This window comes from Podarcis tiliguerta, assembly GCF_965153285.1.
Source record: "Podarcis tiliguerta genome assembly, chromosome: 2".
NCBI lineage: Eukaryota > Metazoa > Chordata > Lepidosauria > Squamata > Lacertidae > Podarcis > Podarcis tiliguerta.
Window position 1 is genome coordinate 48,099,288 of NC_139535.1, and position 21,957 is coordinate 48,121,244.

At 41.5% G+C, this 21,957-nt stretch overlaps 1 protein-coding gene across 5 annotated transcripts in view; it reads right to left on the reverse strand.

Moving 5' to 3' along the window:
* Nucleotides 1-16,818: 16,818 nt before the first annotated feature.
* IARS1 (isoleucyl-tRNA synthetase 1) overlaps nucleotides 16,819-21,957 on the reverse strand; it is a 102,985-nt gene continuing 97,846 nt past the window's right edge. For all 5 annotated transcript variants that reach the window (XM_083429080.1, XM_083429079.1, XM_083429078.1 and 2 more), the window contains one exon: nucleotides 16,819-17,379. In XM_083429080.1, coding sequence (XP_083285206.1) covers nucleotides 17,297-17,379 — 83 coding nt within the window. In that variant the 3' untranslated portion in view covers nucleotides 16,819-17,296. The remainder of the gene's footprint in view (nucleotides 17,380-21,957) is intronic.

Consider the following 21,957-nt stretch of genomic DNA (forward strand, 5'->3'; position numbering starts at 1 on the left):
CTCAGTATTACGGGCAGGACCATGGACTAAAGAGCACCAGGGGGCAGTTTAACTACACACAGTTTAAATTTTGGAAGCTGCATGAACAATTAATTGGGAGAGTCTCCAGAAAGGACAGAAGAAGACTTTCACTTTTGCACTGAAATGGTGCTGTTAGCACTTGTGGGAACCAAACTAACAACCCAAACATCCCTATGATACATAATTGTTTACTAAAAGAAATTGATGACTCATAATTGCCTCATCTCTGCATCTAAGTTATTTAAGCTTTCAATCCAGTACACGCTTACCTCAGTCAGACTTATTTTAGCAGATAAAAAGAGGATTCTGCTGTTAATTCTCAACACCTTACGTATATCTATATGTATTTATATATTTTACAGTCCCCTTTTCCTCCTAAAGAAACCCAGGGTGGCAATACACCTAGACAGTTATAACCTTATGTGTTATTAATCAAGACCTTAAACCATCATTCACAGTGGACAGGCTTTCTAGGAAAGACAAGAAAAAAAGACAAAAGGTCCTTGACAATTAGAATTCAGTAACTGCTATTAGAGCGAAAATATAAAGCTGGGTTGAAGGACACTGCAATCCAATTAATCAAAGCTCAGACTTCCTAAAATGGTTGCTGTGAGCCAAACAAGCCTACTTCCCAACAGGTTTCTCACACTACATGAAGATCCAAGACCAACTGAGAGAAACGTGTAAGAGAAAATATATTGCCTCTGCTCCATCTGTACAATGCCTTTCCTCATCACACATAGAATTATGCCAATGCGCCGAAGAGTGATTGGCCATGGCATGCAGCCATTATTATGGATGAGTTGGAGCATCAGGTAACAGACAAGTAATATGCTGATGAAAAGGAGCCAAATCATGTGAAATCACTTTGCCAGTGTGTTAAAAAAAAAAATACCGCCACCACCAACTAATGAATACAAGTTGCCTCAGTTCTATCTAATGCTCCCAAAGTCATGCAATTCGTTTGTAAAGGTAAACATTCTAATCTTAGAATTTTAGTTAAGAGGAGGATTTCTTCTGCCCACGCAGGCAAATGCAAAAGTACATTTTGGAGGAATTGTAATGTGAATGTTACAGAACGAAACACTGTTCTGTTAAGAAGAGCCTTGCTATATCTGCCCAAAAACTTGTCTAGGGCAGCTTCCTATCTCTCAGGTGCCTATGGGCACTGGCAGAGGAAAAGGAGTGCGGGGGGAGCGCACCACCCCTGGCAGCGTGATCCCAGGCGGGTGCCATTGCGGCTGCCCCCCTCCCGCCCGTGCTGGGTGCCACGCCCCTGTGGATGGCACACCACGCCCCCAGGATGCGCACCAGCCCCACCCCGCCTGCTCTCCACCCCCCCGGTGCCAGAGCATGAAGCTCTGCCACTGCCTATTGGAAGCCTCAAACTTGGACATTATATTGGCAAGACATTAGGCTTTTGTTGATCTGTTCACTGCTATATTATGAATCAGCACAGACTCCAATCCCCATCTGCACTATACGTTTAAGGTAATTTTAAGCAGTCATGGCTTCCCACAGAGAATCCTGGGGACTGAAGTTAAGTGCGCTGCGAGTTGTTAGGAGACCCATATTCCCCTCAAAGATTTACAAGTCTTAAGAGTTTCCCTAGGAAGGGGGCTTGACCATTAAACCATTAAATCTGAAGATTGTAGGTCTCTGAAGGAAATAGGGGCTCCTAACAACTCTCAGCATCTTTAACAAATTACACTTCTTTAGGGGAAGATTTTTTATTTTATTTATTTCATAAAATTTATCCACCACTTGCTTGTAAAAAAACACACCCTCAAAGCTGTTTGCAAAAAATGTAAAACAAAAACAACATCAGCAAGGAGGATTAACAACAATAATTTAAAATTCACAAAACTTAAAATAACAATAAACTATGCCAACTTTCTAAAAATCTGGCTTGCCTAAACAAAAGTGTACTTAGCAGGTGCCAAAAAGAGTACAATGAAGGCATCTACCTGATATCAATAGGCTATGGCTGTTTTAAGTGGTATGATCCTGCTTTAAATGTATAGGCGCAGTTGTGGCCTATAGATTTTGTTGTTGCTCATTTATATAGCACCGTCCATCATGTGCATGGTGCTGTACAAAGAATAAGAAGACCACTCTCTCCTACAAGGGGCTGGCAATCTAAGGAACAGGAACACCAGGAAAATAAGAGAGGAAGCAGTGGGAAATGGAGTCAGGGTTAGACAGAGGAAGAGTCTTACCGTAATTCAGTTACTTCTAGTCCTTGGCTTGTTTTTTGCAGGGCACAGGGACAAGGGGACTGTAGGACCAGCCCAAGACATTTTGCTACCTGAAGCACAACCCAAATGGTGCATTCCCACCCCCATGACACACAAACTAGGCCAACCTTTCTCAATCTCGGGTGCCCATCTGTTGTTGGACCACAACTCCCATCATTCCTGAACACGGGTCCTGCTACCCAAGGATAATGGGAGTTGGAGGCCAACAACATCTGGGGGCCCAAGGTTGAGAAAGGCAGAGCTAGGCCAACACTTCAAAAGCTATTTCTTCAAATTTCAGACTATTCCCCAACCCACAATCCTAGTCCTGCCTGGGAATGGTCACCTCACAAGGCCAGTCCTAGATGGAGGAAAGTTGTGCAAAGACACACACACACACACACACACAGAGAGAGAGAGAGAGAGAGAGAGAGAGAGAAGAAATGAGAGAGAGAAGAAATGCTTTATATCACATATAACAATGCAACAGTGGGGATTGAATATTACCTGTCACTTCTCATTTATATTATCCTGTTTAGATATACCAAAACAAGCGTCCTTCATCCTATCAGATGTTCTGACGTAGCTATTAATAAAAACACATTTTGACATAACTGGTGATTTGAATATTTTTAGAGCTGTTCATGGCTATCAGATGGTAAAAGTAAAGGTAAAGGTACCCCTGCCCGTACGGGCCAGTCTTGACAGACTCTAGGGTGTGCGCCCATCTCACTCAAGAGGCCGGGGGCCAGCGCTGTCCGGAGACACTTCCGGGTCACGTGGCCAGCGTGACATCGCTGCTCTGGCAAGCCAGAGCCGCACACGGAACGCCGTTTACCTTCCCGCTAGTAAGCGGTCCCTATTTATCTACTTGCACCCGAGAGTGCTTTCGAACTGCTAGGTTGGCAGGCGCTGGGACCGAACAACGGGAGCGCACCCCGCCGCGGGGATTCGAACCGCCGACCTTTCGATCAGCAAGCCCTAGGCGCTGAGGCTTTAACCCACAGCGCCACCTGCGTCCCGCTTATCAGATGGTATGTCTTACTAAAGTGTAGAAAAATCTTGAACCGAACTTCTCTGTCAGAACTCTTGACCTGGCAACGGCCAGCTGCCAGCAAGGGAAGACTTGCCTTCATCATGAGCTGAGCAATTTCTATCTGCTCAGTCTCACTCCCTTGTCTCAGAAGAGTTGCTACCTAGTGGTCAGGCAGGACCAAGAACAAGGACAGGAAATGCTGTGTAACCTAGGTACTATATGGACAGCATTATTTCTGTTCCTGATGCTAACACTTGAATGTGATTGTATTGTGCAAATCTCTTGTAAGCCTCTTTGGGGTATAAAGTGGGATATACCGTATTTTTCGCTCTATTAGACGCATTAGACGACAAGACGCACCTAGTTTTTGGAGGAGGAAAACAAGAAAAAAAATATTCTGAATCTCAGAAGCTAGAACAGCAAGAGGGATCGCTGCGCAGTGAAAGCAGCAATCATTCTTGCTGTTCTGGCTTCTGGGATAGCTGTGCAGCCTGCATTCGCTCCATAAGACGCACACACGCTTCCCCTTACTTTTTAGGAGGGAAAAAGTGAGTCTTATAGAGCAAAAAATACGGTAAGTATTCCAAATAATTGAACAAATTGACAAATTATTGAAGGTCCCAGTACACCAGCCATTGGTGGCCCCACAAGTAGATATGCACTCTATATCATATCAAACTTTTAAGTCTAGAAAATTATTTACATGTGCTGCTCTCTCTAGCTGGGTCAGGGTGAATTCTTATGAATATGAGGACTTGATCCAGGCTCTGCCTTCTGAAGACTTAACAGCCCTTTCTGTCTACAGAACGCTGCTGGCTGCCCCTCGAAGAGTGGAGAACAGTGGCATGCAAGGAAATTTTTCATTGGGAAACAGGGCTGTATGTAAAGTTGAGGACCCCAAGGGTCATCTAGACCAACTGCCTGCAAGGCAGGAATCTCCACTTAAGCATCCCTGGCAGATGCCAAAAAACCTTCAATGAAGGAAAGTCCATAGCCTCCCTGGACAGTCAATTTGCCAATTCCTAGCAGCTTGCAAAAAGAAGAAAAGTTTGGCTTGGTTTGTTTTCTGAAAAAGACAACCTTGGGTGGAAGGGTGGATCCCCGCCCCCCCCCCAATTTTTTTTTTTTTAATTAACATCCCCCCCCCTTTCTTCATCATCATCTCTCTCTATGATTCTGTTGTTAATGGTTGTTGCATGAAGCTTCAGGTTCTGGCAGATTGGGGTTGCTTTCAACACACACACAGAGAGAGAGACAGAGAGAGAGAGAGAGAGTGGCTGGCTGAAGGAGAGGAAGGAAGAACTGAGATATTAAGCTTGCAGGGATCTCGGCTTCCAACCCCACCCCATGGGCACTTCAGGCTTTCCAACTGCTGTTCCTTTAAAAATGAAGAAGGGGCTGCAGTTCTGTTTAAGCCGCTGTTTCCTACTCATGTATGTGTGTTGCTCTGCAGGCTTGTGCAGTTTTGCAGCCTTTATGGAGAGAGACAGAGAGAGACAGAGACAGAGAGAGGGGTGTGCATGCACACACATACACAGAGCCTGGAGACACTGGCTAAGCAAATACATGGAAAGCTCCTGCTGGGAACATTAAAGGAACTAGCGTAGTTCCACTAGTCCATGGACCGCACATCACTGATGGAGAAGGCAACTTCTGCCAATTCCCCACTCCCTCAACAGTCTATAGTGCCACCTCCCATGCTGTTCAAGAGGGTCCTCCACTCTGCTGGTGGGAACGTCCATTCAGGATATGCTCTGGCCAGTGGGAGCCCAAGTCTGGATCCAACTCAGTGTGCTGAGGAAGGAGATGCTAGTAAGAAAAACGAGCAGCAAGCTTGTGACTTCTTTGGTGCATGACAGAATCAGATCCTTAAGAAACCCTTATTAATAGCTGTGTCAGAACACTTGATAAGATAAAGGATGTGGTACTGGTGTATTTCAACAAGAAAATGCAAACGAGAAGTGGCAGGTAATCTTTAATCTCACTGTTACATGGCTATACAAAAATATAACAGTAGAAATCATTTATAAACAAGAGCCTCAGCTCTCAGAAAACAAATCACCATCCTATACTCAAATCACCCCCTTGTTTTTATCTGATCTTTTCTCAATATGACCCACAGAAATTTCACACATTAAATCCAGGCTATCAAAACTTGCAAAAATTAGGATTCTGTTTGCTGTTCAGATGTGTTCATGGCTACTAGATCAGCTTATTTTTTTGTCCTTTTTTGTTTTTCATTTTTCCTCATCCCATTCACACTTGATGCTTTGTGTGACGTCTTGTCTGATGAAAAGTTCTAGATAGCTCAAAAGCTTGTCACACTTTTGAAACATTTTGGCTGTTCCCAATAAAGGTATTACTCAACAATGGATTTTGGAGGGGTTTTTTTCTCATGGAAAAGAATAAAACTGTGATGGAGGGGAAGAGAGCTGGTAGCTGCAAATAATTTGAACGTTCTGATTAATAGAAGAGATGTACTACTTGGCTGCACTGGAAACAGGGTTAGGTATTTAAGCTGTAAATTCACAAGTTAATGTTTTAAAATGTCAGCTGAAGCAGTAATACAAGCTACTACTTGGCTTCAGAACTAAGCTTATTATTCTAGCCACTCTATCATTGATGTCACAAACACTCATAGAAACTCCCAAAGAAATTGGAAAGTTACCAATCTGGGCAAGAACCAAGTAAAACATCACTAAATCACTTTCCAACTATAATGCATAACCTTCATTGTAATTTATGTGACTGCAGCCTTCTCATCATGGTAGCATGGTAAACCAAGGGTGCATGCGCAGTTGACAATATCAAGAGACAGGGACTTTTCAGTGTCTGCACCAACACTGTGAAACACCTCATCCTGCTGTCTTTTGCTAGCTGGTGAATACATATTTAATTTGGAAGGCTTTTGCTTGCTGAGCACTGGTGTTTTTTCAAAACATGATCCTGAACCCGCAGCTCCTAACTTTGTTTATATTTTAGTGTATTTTTCTTGAATGAATTATTCTATATGATATTGTAGTCTTGCTTTGTTGTAAGTTATCCTGCGTAGTGCATAAGACACTGCATGGGCAGGATAGAAATGTCTATATAAAAATAAATACATTTTTGCAGTACAATAACAGCTTCTCAAGCTGGACAGACTGCCAAAATGGAATAGACACAAGCAATTTACGCAGGAGGAGCAGGTGGAACAAATAAGGAAGAGTATTAGTAAATATGCTGCAGTATCTCTCTGAGTCTTCATCCACAAGCAAGAAAGGAGGAAAATATTGATTCTATTGTGTTAAACTTGAGGAAGTCTTCCAAACAAGTATTTGTTTTTAATTTGCCCTACTCTAGTTTGGTTTTGTCTTGCCTAAGCCTAATGCATTAGAAACTTGTGCAAAGGAATCGTGAGTACAAATCACATTAACAAAATACAAGCATGAGCGTTTGATCAAGAAGACTTTCAACCATACTGAGTGCTTGGAATGAACTAGTCCATTTCAATGAAGTGCACTGAACTAGTTAAATAAATCTTACACCTGTAAGCAGTTCCCATAATTGCTGGGTGAACTGAAACTGAATTAAGTCTGTTTGACAGTTGAACCTCCAAAAAAAAATCTAGCTCATATTCATTCATATTCATTCCCTCCCCACTTGACCCCTCCCCCATTAGAGGACCTAGACTCTTAGCTTTCATTTTAAAAAGTAAGTACATCATACATCTGCAAAGAAAGTCACAAAGCAAAATGTGGAGGCAACATTCTAAGGCTTAATAGGGAGATACAGATATAGATGCTGCTTTTGCTTTGAATGTATGGTGTGCACAAAGTTAAGTTGCTGATGGTCCTCATACTATATATGAAGTGCTAAGAGAAGTGGCACTGCGGTCCAGCATACTCTATATTGGTTGGGAACGGGGTTGGGAACCAGGAGCATCATATGGGAGGAGTTTGTTGAGAGGAGCAGTTGAAGAGATGCAAGTGCCTGTCACGGCAATGGCCATTTGATCCTCGGCATTATGCAATTGGTGAAAGAAAAACTAGCACTGAACAATGGAAAGATTTCTTCCCATGATAATTACCTTCTGCAGCGCTGGTCATCAACAGCAACCCGAGAGGAGGAGAAGTACTGACACTGTAACATTAGCTAGTTTTGTGAGATCACATCATAGGGCAGAGAAGAAAATGGAAGCAGCAACCTTTGCGTGAGCAGTGCTTCCATCAACTGGAATTTCAAAGTAGAGTGGATCGAGGATTGCCCTCTGTCACGCTGTGTCAATCAGAAAACAGACATTGCTCTGGTGGTTTTCCACAGCAACCTAAACAATAAGTATTTTACCACCATAAAGCAACTCCTTGCTTTGTGCTAGTGCCCCCACTCCTCACTTGTGCTAGATTGCATTCCTCTTCTGCCATATTGGCTTCTATGCCAGACAAGTAGACCTGTGCAGGTGATCTTGTTTGCTGGTGTTAATGATAAGCATTCCAAAGACCTTTTAAATGCCTTTTCTTTGCTTCCCTCCCCAAAAGCTAGAATGTTTAATCACACCTTAAAGGATAACAAATTTTATAATGGCATAAGTGTTGGGGGGGGGCTATATAGACAGCGAGGTGAGAACAGAGGCAGATTTAGGGGAGCACGATCGGTTGGGTCTCGCTGGGCGCACTGCAGAGACGCAGTAACTATGTTATAGAATGGAAGGCAAGAGGCAGGGTGGGTGCCGAATTTTGGTGTTGCACAGGGTGCCACTGAAATTTGAGACCCCAAGATCTGCCACTGGGTGAGAAGGAAATTAAATGCATACCGTATTAATTGGCAGTTGCATAACTAATACTGGCTGTTCACAAGGGCATTTCAGCTTTACCAATAGTTGCTTAATACAAGTTGCAGCCAGGTCCTCCTTCTCTGAAAGTGATTTCTCATTGTGTTTGATATGCAAGTTGTGGGTCCTTCAAATGATTGAAAATTATTAGCCTAAAAATTTGTACTCTGTAGATACTTTTATGCAGGTGTTTGATGGTCCTGTCCCATCAAATAGAATAAGTTATGAGTATAAGGTCTCCCAAAGCTTACTTTGTATAAGATTTTTATTGCTGTAATTTAAACCAGTGAGAAAACTGAGAAGAAAATGAAAAACTAGGGCAAGTTCTACAGAATTCCCTGATCTCCACAACAGAGGCTTAATAGAAATAAGTATCCAGATATTATTTTATTTGATCATTAATTACACCTTCAAGGAATTTCAATTCTTATCTTCTGCAGACACCCATGACCCCTAATTAGGATCCTGGGCAGAGGAAGATTGAGATTAATTGCAACCATAGCACACTAAAATGAGATTCTCCCCCCCCCCCGCACTAGTTACATAAACACTGTAATTATATTGGTTATGCAAACATTTTTAATGGAGGAGAAACCTAAGATAACTGGAGGCGCACCCTCTTCAGTCACAGCACAGCTGAAGAATAAAATTAGCACTAAAGATAGATCACTATGTTAAAGCTGTTTCCTTATTTATTCATTTTATTTTATTTTCCATTTTTCAAAAAGTGATGATTTTTTAAGAAAAAGGTTAGGAAGTTTTTAAAAAGTTAGACCATTTTTACACCAAAGCATACAACTCGTCAAATGCCTTTTTGTCAATGTTAAGCATTAACCTATATAATTAATGACATAAAATGAAAAGTATGTGGGTTTTCTTTCTGCTCTGCCATTGTGAAAAGTCTATGTGTGTGTATTTCTTTCTCTCTCTCTCTCTCTCTCTCTCTCTCTCTCACACACACACACACACACACACCACTACCTCTTATACCAAGTAACTCTTACAAAGAAACTCAAGTGTCACTAAACATAGAACAGCGGCAAACAAAACTCAGCATAGTTGAGTTTCTTTGTAACTCATATTAATAGGTAACTTAGAGGCTGGGTGGAAGAAATCAGTCACCTAACTATATCAGCATTTTAAACACCAGTAAACGTATTGTTTGCTTTGCTCATCTGAATGTTTTCTTTCACAAATACTCAGCCTGGGCGCAGGGTGAAGAGGACTGGAATCAGAAGGTCTGACTCCTATTTGTCCACTTTGAAGATAATTTTACATGGATTTCTTACTGATTCACTCCTCAGTTTCTCTATATAGGTAAATGCATACAAAAAAAGTGGATTATTCACACACAATACCCTAGCTTTCCTATTGATCATTAGAGATTTCTGGGGAGACATTTCTTGAAAGAAAGGGAACAGACAGGGTCCAGCTCAATTTATGTTACGACTGGAGGAGAAATTCACTTCAATTCACATTTAATGGAGAATCTATCAAACTTCCCAAAACAATATGAGAATTCAAACACAACCTTCCTTTGAAAGTCACATTTATCTGAATTTTGCAATCTTCAAGCAAAAAATGTTCACAAACGTGGAATGGCAGATAAAATTGTTGGACTACGCAGAATTGGATAAGATGACAGGGAGAATACGAAACCAGCAGGACCATAAAGTCTTGAAAGATTGGAGTAAATATATGAGTTATCTGAAAGACAACTGTAACCAACTGACTACGCTTATAGGACTACAAGAAGTTTTGTAAGGAGAACTATATGAAATATTGCAGAAAAGATTTATCAGAATGTATTTTAAGTTATGGATTATTAAAAGTAATAGGATAACAAGTGTAAGATTAAGAGATGAGGTTTGAAAATCATTAGACGTGGTTGATGGAAGTCTCAGGCTAAAATAGCCAAAATATTGTATAAGATGAGATATGTTCTGTTTGGAAAATATATGTAAAAACTAATAAAAATGTATATTTTTAAAAAATGTTCACAAACGTGCATATATTTAGGGAAGGTGCCCATAAAAATTAATATACAGTGGTACCTTGGGTTACATACGCTTCAGGTTACATTCGCTTCAGGTTACAGACTCCGCTAACCCAGAAATAGTGCTTCAGGTTAAGAACTTCGCTTCAGGATAAGAACAGAAATCGGGCTCTGGCAGCGCGGCGGCAGCAGGAGGCCCCATTAGCTAAAGTGGTGTTTCAGGTTAAGAACAGTTTCAGGTTAAGAACAGACCTCTGGAACGAATTAAGTACTTAACCCGAGGTACCACTGTACTAGTGAACATAGCATACAAAAATGCATTGTTTCAGGGGAAGTTTTAGTGGAACACCCAATACGTCGGTGTTCTTCTTTTACTTGGATGGTTTGGGATGTGTCACTTTTATATTACTTTAGGGGCCTGAAGTGAGATGACCACTGCACCAGGATGAGCATTATTAGTTAATAGTGTTTTAAATCTTTTGATGAATTTTGATGTTGGTATTGTTTGCTTTTTTTAAGAATGTGAGTCACTTTCAGACAAAATACTTTGTAGTAAATCACAAAAATATAAGAACAATAAATCGTGACAATTGCTTGCAAAAATGTGTACATCAGTTAAAACTGTATACAAAAATGTGTTTGAAGAGAAATTTGTACTAAAATGTGTGAAGGTCCTTCCGAGCTGCCCAAACCATTTGCCTGAATCTAAGAAGAACGAGGGAGGTGAAGGTGCATTTATTTGACCTGCGCCAGAACCAGAGGAGGCAGCTTGCTGTAGTTTTTTGCACCTTTGTAAACACGGTTGTTGTGAAACTGGCATCTGTTCAGTGCTGCCCCAAGTCTCTCTGTGACTTACTGTAACAACTTCATGGTGAGCTACAACAATCAGACCACTTAGCCCAAGATCAGGACTAACTTTAAAATCTGGATGCCTAAAGAGGAAGATGGAGTGGGCACACCATGTGGACCTGTCCTTTCATCGAGCCCATGCCCTACCAGTCTCTCCCCTGCCCCCTGTAACAACCCCATCATCCGCGGGCCACGCTCCCACTTCTTTCCTCTTGCTGCATAATTCACAGAGGTCCAATAGCCAAAGTTATTTCATTCCTCCCTGCCCTCTCTCAGTGCCTAATGCTCTTCCATCAGGAGCAAAGGGCTTGTTCAGCATAGTTCAGCTCTGCCAGGCTGCTGGATGCAGTTTATATTTCAATGAGATGAGAAGGATGGGATGCTGTATTATTGCATCAGTTAAAAAGTGAACAGAAAAGGTCATGGGAATTCTGCCAGGAGTGGAAGCAAAAAACGCTTACAACAACAAGGGCATGCCTGGTGCTTGAAGTATTTTCTGCAACGGGGAGAGGGGGGTGGGGAGAGAGAGAGAGAGAGAGAGAGAGAATCATGTCCAAAATGTAAGCGGCAACAATGGGGCAAGAGAGCTGATTCACACAACACGCACCTCTTGAGAGGAGGTTAATTGAAGCACGTAAATCCTAAAGAATCTCAGGGCAGTTCAAGTAACTATTTTCAGTCCTAATCTAGGTGAACACATGGAGGGCACTGACAAAAAATAAGAAGTAGGTTAAGTTAAGGAGAAGGGGAGGGGAGAAAAAAAAGGCTTTGGCATATTTCAGGAGAACCCAGGAGATAAGATAATTGTATTCTTTCCTGGAAGGAGTGAGCAGGGAAGAAAACCTAAAAATGGGGAAATAAATAAAAATGTCTAACGTAATTTATTAGTATTTCTTCTAATGTAGCTATAAGAATGCAACTTTTGAGAAATGCCAGTTCAAAGTAGCTTTTACATTTTAAGTTGAAATCTTTTTTCAAAAAAAAAAATTATTAAAGATTTCTTGATTTACAAAAATAAGTGCATTGTCTCTTTTTTCAAGTTGTGTTTTCTGCAGATCAGTTTCATTTGCTATGAGATCTTGATTTGTCTGTATAGGTAGAGTCTTCTCTGAGATCTCTAACCACAACAGTATATATGGGAGAATGAATTTGGACTGGAAACAAATGTCCTTACTTAGACCACATTCACACCATACATTTAAAGTGCTATGATACCACTTTAAACAGACATGGCTTCTCCCAAAGCCACCCACCTTTGAAAAACATTTCCCTATATCCTGGGGTTCTCCTAGGCTTGTTGATACATCTCTTTTGTACATGGGTGGTGCTATTTTGGCTATGTAATGGTCCACACCATGAGTCTGCTGTTCTATATTATATAGGATGAGCTATTTGGTCTAGCAAAATGTCATTGCACTGGTTCTTAATGAGCCCCTCTCCCTCTTATAAGTTTCATGATAACACAGAGGTTTGAAATGGATAAGCTCTCATCTGAGTGGAAAGAAATGGTCTACATTACTTTCAGACCCAGAAGCAGCTGAACCTTGCAACAGTCGACTTGCAACACTTATCCGTGTTAATATTTTTACCCTTGCTTTGTAAAATGTTAATTGAGAAACCCAGGTAAGTGGTTGTGCCCTGCACTTGTGTGACACATGAGAAGAAAAGGCATTTCTTTGGATGACTAGCAACTAAAAAGCAGCACAAAGAGGAGTAGCTGGTTCCTTTGTTGCATCTTTCAGCATAGCAGCCCCAGACCCAAGCAGAATGGCTTCTTAAAAGGTTTCCTTTTGTAGCTGTTTGTACCTGAGAACTATGGGGCGAGTTTAGCTTAACCCACGGAGCCTCTTTCAGATTGCTAGCAGAAGATGCTTCTTGACAAGAAAGACAGCCTTTGGCTTCCTTGAAAGATGAGCCCTTGTGCAGCGCTGTCACTTGAAATGAGAGCCTCTCAGCCTAGGCATTGCTCTCAATTAGCATAGCAACTGAAATGAGAGGAGAAGCACCTTCCAGCTCCATCTGAAGGTTGGAACATTTGCCTCCCATACATATATAATATGAATACAAAATTCACTGCATGGAATAAGGAAACAGGTGACATTTAAAAGGTTGTAGCAAGTCAGAATATATGCACACACACTATCCCCCCACCCAGAGCGGTAGCTAGGTGATCTTGAGCCCCTGGCAGAACCATCCAGATTGCACCCCCTAGTCACGGACAAATTAGCTCTTCTTTCCGCCTCTCCTCCAACCCCCCCTCCACCCACTCAATTCATCCTCTATTTAAACCCTTTTCTTATGAGGCAATAATCAATATTTTTATATATAGACATATTTATGTACATATTTTTAGCCGATTTTGCGCCCCCTCCTTGCCTGCGCCCCGGCGGAGGGCCCACCTCACCACACCCTAGCTACAGCCCTGCCCCCATCCCCACTAAAGTGAAGCATTTATGACAGAAGGGTGGGAGAGATCTTCTAGCATCCTACTCATCTTTCCTCACAAGTGGGCCATCAAATTTAAGTCTCTGAACATGAGTGTAAAATACCAGCAGCAACAAACACTCTCTGCAAGCCACCACAGATCTATAGTCATCAGTTCTGGACCTGGTGCAGAAGTCAGCAAACTTCCAGTATTTATCTAAAAGAATTAATCTTGCCTTTCACCCATAAGATCTTCAAGGTGGCTTGCAAGCATCACATTAACTGCAAAATCCACTAAGTAAGAATCTGCCATTTTTGTTTTTAATGCCCACAAAACAGGGGTCTTTAGGGGAGTCATAGTCCCCCATGGCTCAGATGTATAGCCCATATCTGCCAGGAGCGGATTATTATTATTACTTATATTATCACTTATTATGGGTCCAATTTTCTGAATCTCCTCCCATAGATGCTATGCAGGTTACACTTGGGTATTCTGGGACAAAAGAAAAACCCTCTGGTGGGTGATTCCACATTTTAAAAAATATAACTTCCAGCAGCCTTTGGAAGGGACTTTTCCTAGTCACTGGGAACATGTGTGAGTTTTCTCTGCATGATCGTAACCAATGTATTTATATAGATTGAGAGGAAAATAAGCAGCAGGTTCCCATGTTTGAGGTGGCCCCAAGTGGCTCACATTTTGTATACAGGACCACAGACACTGTTGGTATTGCAATGTTAAAAGAACAGTGCTAACAGCACTCACATTTCTTTGAACACATCCCCATTCCTTGCTCCCATCTCTGGAAGGGTAGAGGCCCCACTTCAGGTCTCCTATATGCTACCACTATTTATAGTATAACACCCAGAATCTAACCTGCAAGGGACTGTTCAGCATCATCAGGTTCTTTCTATCCTAGCCTGTCCTCCAACATGTCAAAATTCAGAAAGGATATTGCTCTCAGAGTAAATTAATGTTTCATATAGCATTAACATTGTGCTTCTCACTGAAGCCATCAGAATAATAATAAAAAAACTAGTGGACACAGAGAATAAAATTAAACAGATGTTTGGGGGTTTATTTTTCATTGAAGAGCATACCAGCTACTTATCTCGGGTAAAAATCTAGGGAGCCAGCTTTGGATGTATTTTATACTGGATGTAATTTGAAGGATTTGCTCCATTTAAGGTATTCTGTTCTGCAGGGTAAAGTCTATTTTTGGCAAGTAGCAGCATCATATGTACTTTGAGTCAGTAAAGGGTTTTGTAACGGATTATCTTTTGCCGCTGGTAACCCTGGTAATTCCAAGCCAGCATTACTTTGAAGCCATATTCAATGTACAACAGTTCTGCCTCATGTACAACAGTTCTGCCTCATCCGAATAGCACGTGTAATGGAGCTTTTTTAATAAAAAAAATTAAAAATAGTGTGTAATATTTTTTAAAAAAAATGTTAAAATGTGTCCCACACCTTATCAGTTTCATGTTCACGGGTTTATTAAATCGCAAAGTTAATAAAACAGCAGTGCAGTCATGTAGATTTGATGTATTTCAAAAAGTGAAAATCCTGGTCATTACAGCAAAATAAGTTTGCCATTAATCCAAGTTTTAGTGTCACAGAAAAGCAGACCACTGTTGACATACTTATTTATATTAGAGAAGTTGCATGCTAAATTCTCAAAGTGTTCGGATATTTGCAAATTGTTCCATGATCCTTTTATTGACAACAATTTTTCCAAACTAGTGATCCATCTTCAATGACAAAATTAATTTCGTCCAATATTTGCCTTAAAAAGGCCACAATTTGGCTGCTTGTGGAAGAGCCCCATCACCAGAGTTTATCTAAGTTAAGTACAGTGGTGCCCCGCAAGACGAATGCCTCGCAAGACGGAAAACCCGCTAGACGAAAGGGTTTTACGTTTTGGAGGTGCTTTGCGGGACGAATTTGCTATGGGCTTGCTTCGCAAGACGAAAATGTCTTGCGATTCCTGGGGGGTTTTTTTTGCTCCCCAAGACGAAAAAACCGCTAGACGAAGAGACTCACGGATCGGATTCTTTTCGTCTTGCGAGGCACCACTGTATATCTCCACATCATCATCCCTGAAAATAAAGAGCCTTCTCTGCAGGCTTCAGCTACGCTTTCTCCCAGTTGTGGTCCCAAATGGGTAAGTCAAACAACCTGGGCTTCTACTGCACTCGGTCTGGAGCTGCAGCTCCTTACAAGAAGGTAAACAGACTGCATAACAGGAGAGTAGTTGGCCTCTGTGGCTAAATAAGCAACAAACATACCTTCCATTTGTTGTCCTGCTGAAGCGGCCTTCCTGTTTGTTGCTGCCAGCCTCCTCTTGAAAGCCTTTGGGCTAGGCTGATCTGCAGGAGTGGACACTGGACAGACAATGCTCCACCCAAGAAACATACTAGCTTGAGGGGAAAGAGGGCTAGGGCAAGTTTGTTGCTTCTCTCCCTGTGTTGCTTGTTGGCTGTCTGTTTTCCCCACCCGCAGCTCTCCTTATCCTTTAAATTCTCCCCACCTGCCTCCACTCCTATCCACAGCTGCAGCCCATCTGACTCACTGGGTTAGCAGACAAGACTGCAGACCCCCTGTGTCCTTTTCCAACCATAGCTGCCGCATCCCACCAGTCTGCTGCAACACCCAGCAGGGCGATCTGTAAGGAGCCAGAGCCAGGAGTAGATCAGCAATAAAAAAGACACCAATGTTAGTGAATTCTTTATTCAAAGCAGCCAAAACAGTGCAGGCCTAGTGATCACAACTCTTCCCAATAGGTCTTGCCCCCAATGAGGCACGTGTAAGGACTGGAGGTCCTTGCTTTTCCACTGCTCCTTAAGGCTCCTCCCCTGGTTCCTTCCCCAACAGTCTCTGGCACCTTGAATCTCATTGCTCCACCCTCTCCATTTCTCTGCATGTAATGGGAGACCAGCGGGGAGGAGAGCTGGTCACAGCAGGAGGGAAAACTTCCCTGGCTTCTTTAGCAGCCTGCCTCATAGCTGCCTCTTGGGTCCCCTCCTCTTCTGCTTCTGAGCCTGGACTGCTCTCTGCCCCAGCCTCTTCCTACTCACTAAACCCTGTTGTCTCTTCAGCTTCTGGCACCTCCTCCTCAGAGTCCGCTCCCTCTTTTCCTTCTGACCATGCATGGTCATTCCACCACCAACCCCCTGACTCTGAATTCAGGATGCCAATCAAATTGATTTTTTTTTTTTTACTCCATCTTCAGAACCAAGAAATATTCACAAAGTGAAAGCATTTTTTTAAAATCAGCAAAAGCAAAGCACACTAAATTCTATCAAACCTACTTAGCAAAAAACAAAACAAAACCAACCAAACAATATTTACCTAGCTACAGTCTTGGTATCTGTGGCCCTCCAACACTCCTCTTTAAGACAAGCAGAGTGTTTCTTTAGTTAACCATTAAATCATGTAATGCAGCCATCTAGATAAAGCAATTTATTGTTCAAAATCATGGATATTAGAGAATGTGTGTCAATACATACTTCATGAATAGCGTGTCAGCATTGGTGAAAATACATCAGGTTACTCTTATTTAATTAGGGTTCAAGCCAACATAGCATAGTATGAATATTGCAGAAACAGAAACATTTGAAAAACTGAAGATAGCCTCTCTATAAAGAACAGACAGAACAGCAATACTGAGGTACTCATCTCAATTTCTTTCAGGCCACTGCATAGATCCTTCTGAGTATTTGAGACTGGGTATTACTCTGCATAGCTTTTAAATATCTCGTAACATAATGAAAAATCACTGTATTTTAACCTAAAGCAGCATATTACACATGCACTGATAGAAACACATTCCATGTAGCGCTCCTGTTGTTCAAATCACCCTAAACACTTTGGGGATTCTATCCCAATTGCTAATCAGATTTCTCCATGAAAAAGTCCAAACTGTTCAACATTCAGCTGTTGTTGGTGCAGCATGAACATACACCGTCTTCGTATTTAAAGTTTTCATGGAGGTATTCCTTGTAATCTCTGAAAGAAAAGAGAACATTGAACGTTATTTTTAAATTTTGCATCCTACCATTCATGACCCAATGGTGCCAGGCTGGGTCGCAACATACACAGCGCATAAAAACAATCCATCTCATATAACATACATTAAAAAAAATCAGGTTTTTGTATTACAACAAAGTAACAGTTATTTTCTTAATGAAGCTTTATCATATCGAAGTTCATATCAAAGAAAAATATGGAATTAGATTTGCAATCCTCTAGAACAAGAGTTACAATTTATATGTTAGGTGTCAATCAAAATCAAAGTGAGGACTCCTATGTGTACCTTAACAGTTTTTACAGTAATGTTCCCTACCTTTCCAATTCTACTCTGGTGTCAGAGACACATGCCTGGGTCACAGCAAGTCCTTTTTATCTTAACATTGACATCAAGCTACTCTGAAAGCGTCACCAGGAATCTACAAGATAGATGTACTGGTAAACCCAGACAGCGAACAGGTGCATCCACCTGGATCAGTTATAGGCCTGATATATGTGTCACTTTAATGGCATATGAGCAGAAACATTGAGTCTGCTTCCCTCATTGGTAACCTCTGAATAGAAGGGATTATGTGGAGTGAATGGGCTGGCTGATGTGGTTACTTTCCATGGCAACGTTGCCAGTCCTCATGGCAGCTGTGGCACTCACAGCACTGCCTGTGGAGCCTCATCTGGCCTTTGGCTAGCTGTAGAGTTGCACCTCAGTGTGCTTAAGACCCAACCTAAATTTTGCAGTAGGCTGCTCATTTAACTGAAAAATTAAACAAGAGATCTATAAGCTAAAGCTCATCTCCATTTTGCAGTCCAAAAAACAAAACTAGGAATCCTCTTAAAAAGCTAAAGAATATGCCACTTCAAATATATCACTTGTTAGCTCAAATATTATACTTTTAATGTTTTTCAATGTGTGTTATGGAAATAATTCAGGTGGTAACTCAAATAACAGTAGGCCTAGGTGATGTTTTGAGAGAATGTGATGGCAGCTTCACCTGGTGGTATATTGCAGGTGAAACCACCACCACTCCTAAGTCCCTCTGCTACCAGCACCGCTTGCAACATCAGGCTGCTGGTAGCAGAGGTACTCAGGAGCAGCAGCTGTTTTGCCTGTGATATATTGCCAGGTGAGACTGCCATTGCTCTACCCCTCATACCGCAGAGGGAGGAGCAAGCTGTATTGCAGGGCTGATACAGCTTAGTCCTCCCTTGGCTTCTTTAAACTGCTCCCGCTCCCCTAGCTGAATGAGCCCCGATACCTGACCCGGGAGCCAGAGAGGCATGGGGCTCGCTCAACTGGGGGGCAGGGGCAGTTGGGGGTGGGGGTGGGCTGAGGCCAATGCAGCTTGTTTTTTCAACCCTGCAATATATCACCAAACTGTGATGTTTGGCTTGGTGATACACTGCGATGTTGAAAAACTGATATAGCCCAGCCCTAAAGAACAGTCCAGGTGAAACTGATAGAAAATGAACTGAAATACACAGAAGGTAAAAGCATAAAAACTGCCTCTGAATTTACTTATTTAAAGAGTGTAGTTAGCAATATGCCAGGACGCAAGATAAGCCTGCAGCAAACAAATCATAGCCGCAAATGATTCCCATTGCAATATGTGCACAATTGCTTCATAAAGCAAAGCTGGCCATCCTGACATTGGTTTCAGCATGCTTTAATGAGTTCTGTCACCCTGGGTAGACACAGCATCTATAAACAGATAAATTACATCACTCGGCTTCTCCTGTTATCATAACAGCAGCACAGAAAGATATCTGTGGTGAAGAGCATATTAGGTCCAACACAGCATATAGATTCAACTTGCATGTCACAGACAGGAAAACCTAGTCCTCCAGCACCACCAGAGCTTCCTACAGATGTTAATGTTGTTAGCAGGTATGGGGCAAGCTTCCATTCATCCCTTTTCATGAGTTCATGCCTTCATAAGGGCCACAAGTCAGAACCTGGACCTTCTCAGCACTAGACCAACAGGTTGAAGAACCCTCTCTCTCTTTTGGGCCCTAGAAACAAGTGGAGCCACTTTCTTTTTGTTATTTCTGCAGTCTCACTGTTTTAAAAAAATTAATTTGCTAGCCTCATACCAGAAATGAGAGTGTGGTGTACAGTTTGTGTCAGATAAGATTTATCATCTTTTAAACCTGCCTCTGGAGTATCATGTTCAGAGGATTAGAAATCACCACCTGGCTGTAATAGAAGATTCATACAACCAGACTGCCACATGAATACCATTAGCATTTAAATTCCCGAGCTGATAAATGTTTGCTGTCTCACACCCTCCTCTCCACCTATAGAAGTCCGTATCTCACTCATTTGGTATGCAGATATTTATCAATTTACAACAAATCTTATGTCAGGATAGATAAGGCGCCATTGCCTCTCAGCTGAACTGGACAATTTATGCCTCTGAACAAACTGGGGGAAAATAAAAAATAAAATTAGTGGAACCATGTAGTTGTGATAAGAGCCTGAATTTCACACCCAACTCATTCCCCCCCCCAATCTATTTTGCAATGCAAATTTCAAGAGATATGCTGTTTTCATTAACTACGATGCTGCAATTGTTGTAAATCTCCTGTCAAACCTCAAACTGTTAACAAAACTGCTGATGCTATGAAAAAATGCTAAAGACATGATGCTATGAAAGACTGGCTATAATTAGCACCAAAGTCCCTTGAATTTTCTAATATATGCAAAGAACATAGGGGATGAGATGGGGTAAGCCTCATTTCACGCTGGGCCTTGGAGAAAGGCACAAACAGCAGGAATTTCACTCCCTGGTCCAACCTCCTTCGGTGCCTGGAGCAAAATGACATGCTCTGTTCAAACAAACATCATCTGTACAGTGAAGACAGAGCGGGTCAAGACTGCACTTATTGACTCCACCCCATAACCTCTTGCACATTCAGAAGCTCTTGCACATTTAACAAAGTAGAATCCCAGATCACGCATATACATCATGATGTGTCAACAGTCTTTCTTTCTCTCTTAGTTTGTGCCAGGAACTGAAATGACAGAGGCAGCAAGATTCATGCTGCTTGACATAGAGCAAGACAACACCTCATCCCTGCCTCAGGTTCTCTGTGACTGCAGAGTACCATACCTTATATATCAGAAAATGGGGAAGTAATCTCTTCTTCCAGCTTGACAGCTGAAGTAGGGGCAAGCAGCAGTTACCAGAGTTAAATCTATGGCTGTTATTATTGTTACCAACATCCATCTGTGCCATCATTGTGAAGGATCACTCAAAATGCTCTGCCATTTCATTTTATCCATAAACCCTGCTTGAAGCCAAGACACCTCTCCCCTAGACACCTCCATGAGGTTCTGAGGACTACATCACGGTTCATTACAAAATGTTTTTCATGAGACTTCAAGTAAATGAAATAAATAAAAGGTTATGTCTAACACTGGCCTGGTTTGCAAACCAAACGATGGCATGAATATGCAGATTCCTGGAGACAAGCTTGCAACTGCTTTGCTTCCCCTCCCCACTGCCTTTTTTACTCCAAGGTTTGGCTTAGCATGTAGTCCAAACCCAGGTTCATGGCTCACCTCCCTAACAATGAGCTGCAGCAAAGAACAAAACCAAGCCACAGTCTGGCTTCCCACATCATGCAAACAAGATCACTGGCAGCATTCTCAAAATAACCGCTGCCAATTTAATGCTAGATTTTAATATCCACACACTCATCAATATGATAAATCAATAGCTCTTACTGTTAAGACAAATGCATTTTACTTTTTAAAGTGCTTGTTACTAAATGTACGGCACACTTTTAAAAAGTTCACGTCATGTTCCTGATTGGATTAACTGACATGCTTAACTGTAGCAAAAGTTCCTCAAGTAGTAGTAGAATAAAAAAAGAATAGGATATTTTCTTGAATGAGATATACACATATTTCAAGTGGACAATATCTAATTACTATACATCATAGTGTTTGTCAGTTATTTTACCAAGTCAGTCATTTTACTGAGATAATTGCCAGACAATCTTCATGGAACATTTACTGTAATAACTTTTTTCTGCCCTGCAACACTGACAGAAGATGAAAATCAACTTTGTTCTAGCATTAAAATGCAATATTCAATTCCTCTCACGTTTTCTCAGGTCATCAAGATTTCAAGTACTGCCTCATTTTCCATTTACACAAGTTGCTGTGTTTTGTTTTATGCCTTTCTCAAATGCTTTAAGTTTAATGAGATAAAATGTCTCAATTTCAGATGCTTTTCCGTGTTTAAATAAGCATACAGTAACCACTTCATTTGAGAAAACAGTCTCCACGATACCACTAAGGGAGCCTGGGGCACCTGTTGTATTTTCAGATCTTAATTTTGTTTTGATTAGGACAGAGGCCTCATAAGGACTGCTGCTGTGGCTGCTGCCCAGCAAGGACTGGGGTATTTGGGGGAAAGTTTTGTTTCAAGTTTTTGCTGTTGTTACTGATATTAAGTGATAATAACTATTTTTATTTTCATGTGTAAATTGTTCAGGTTGGTTATGTAGTTTTTAATGTGTTTTATTTATTTTTATGACTACTTTGTTTGTAAT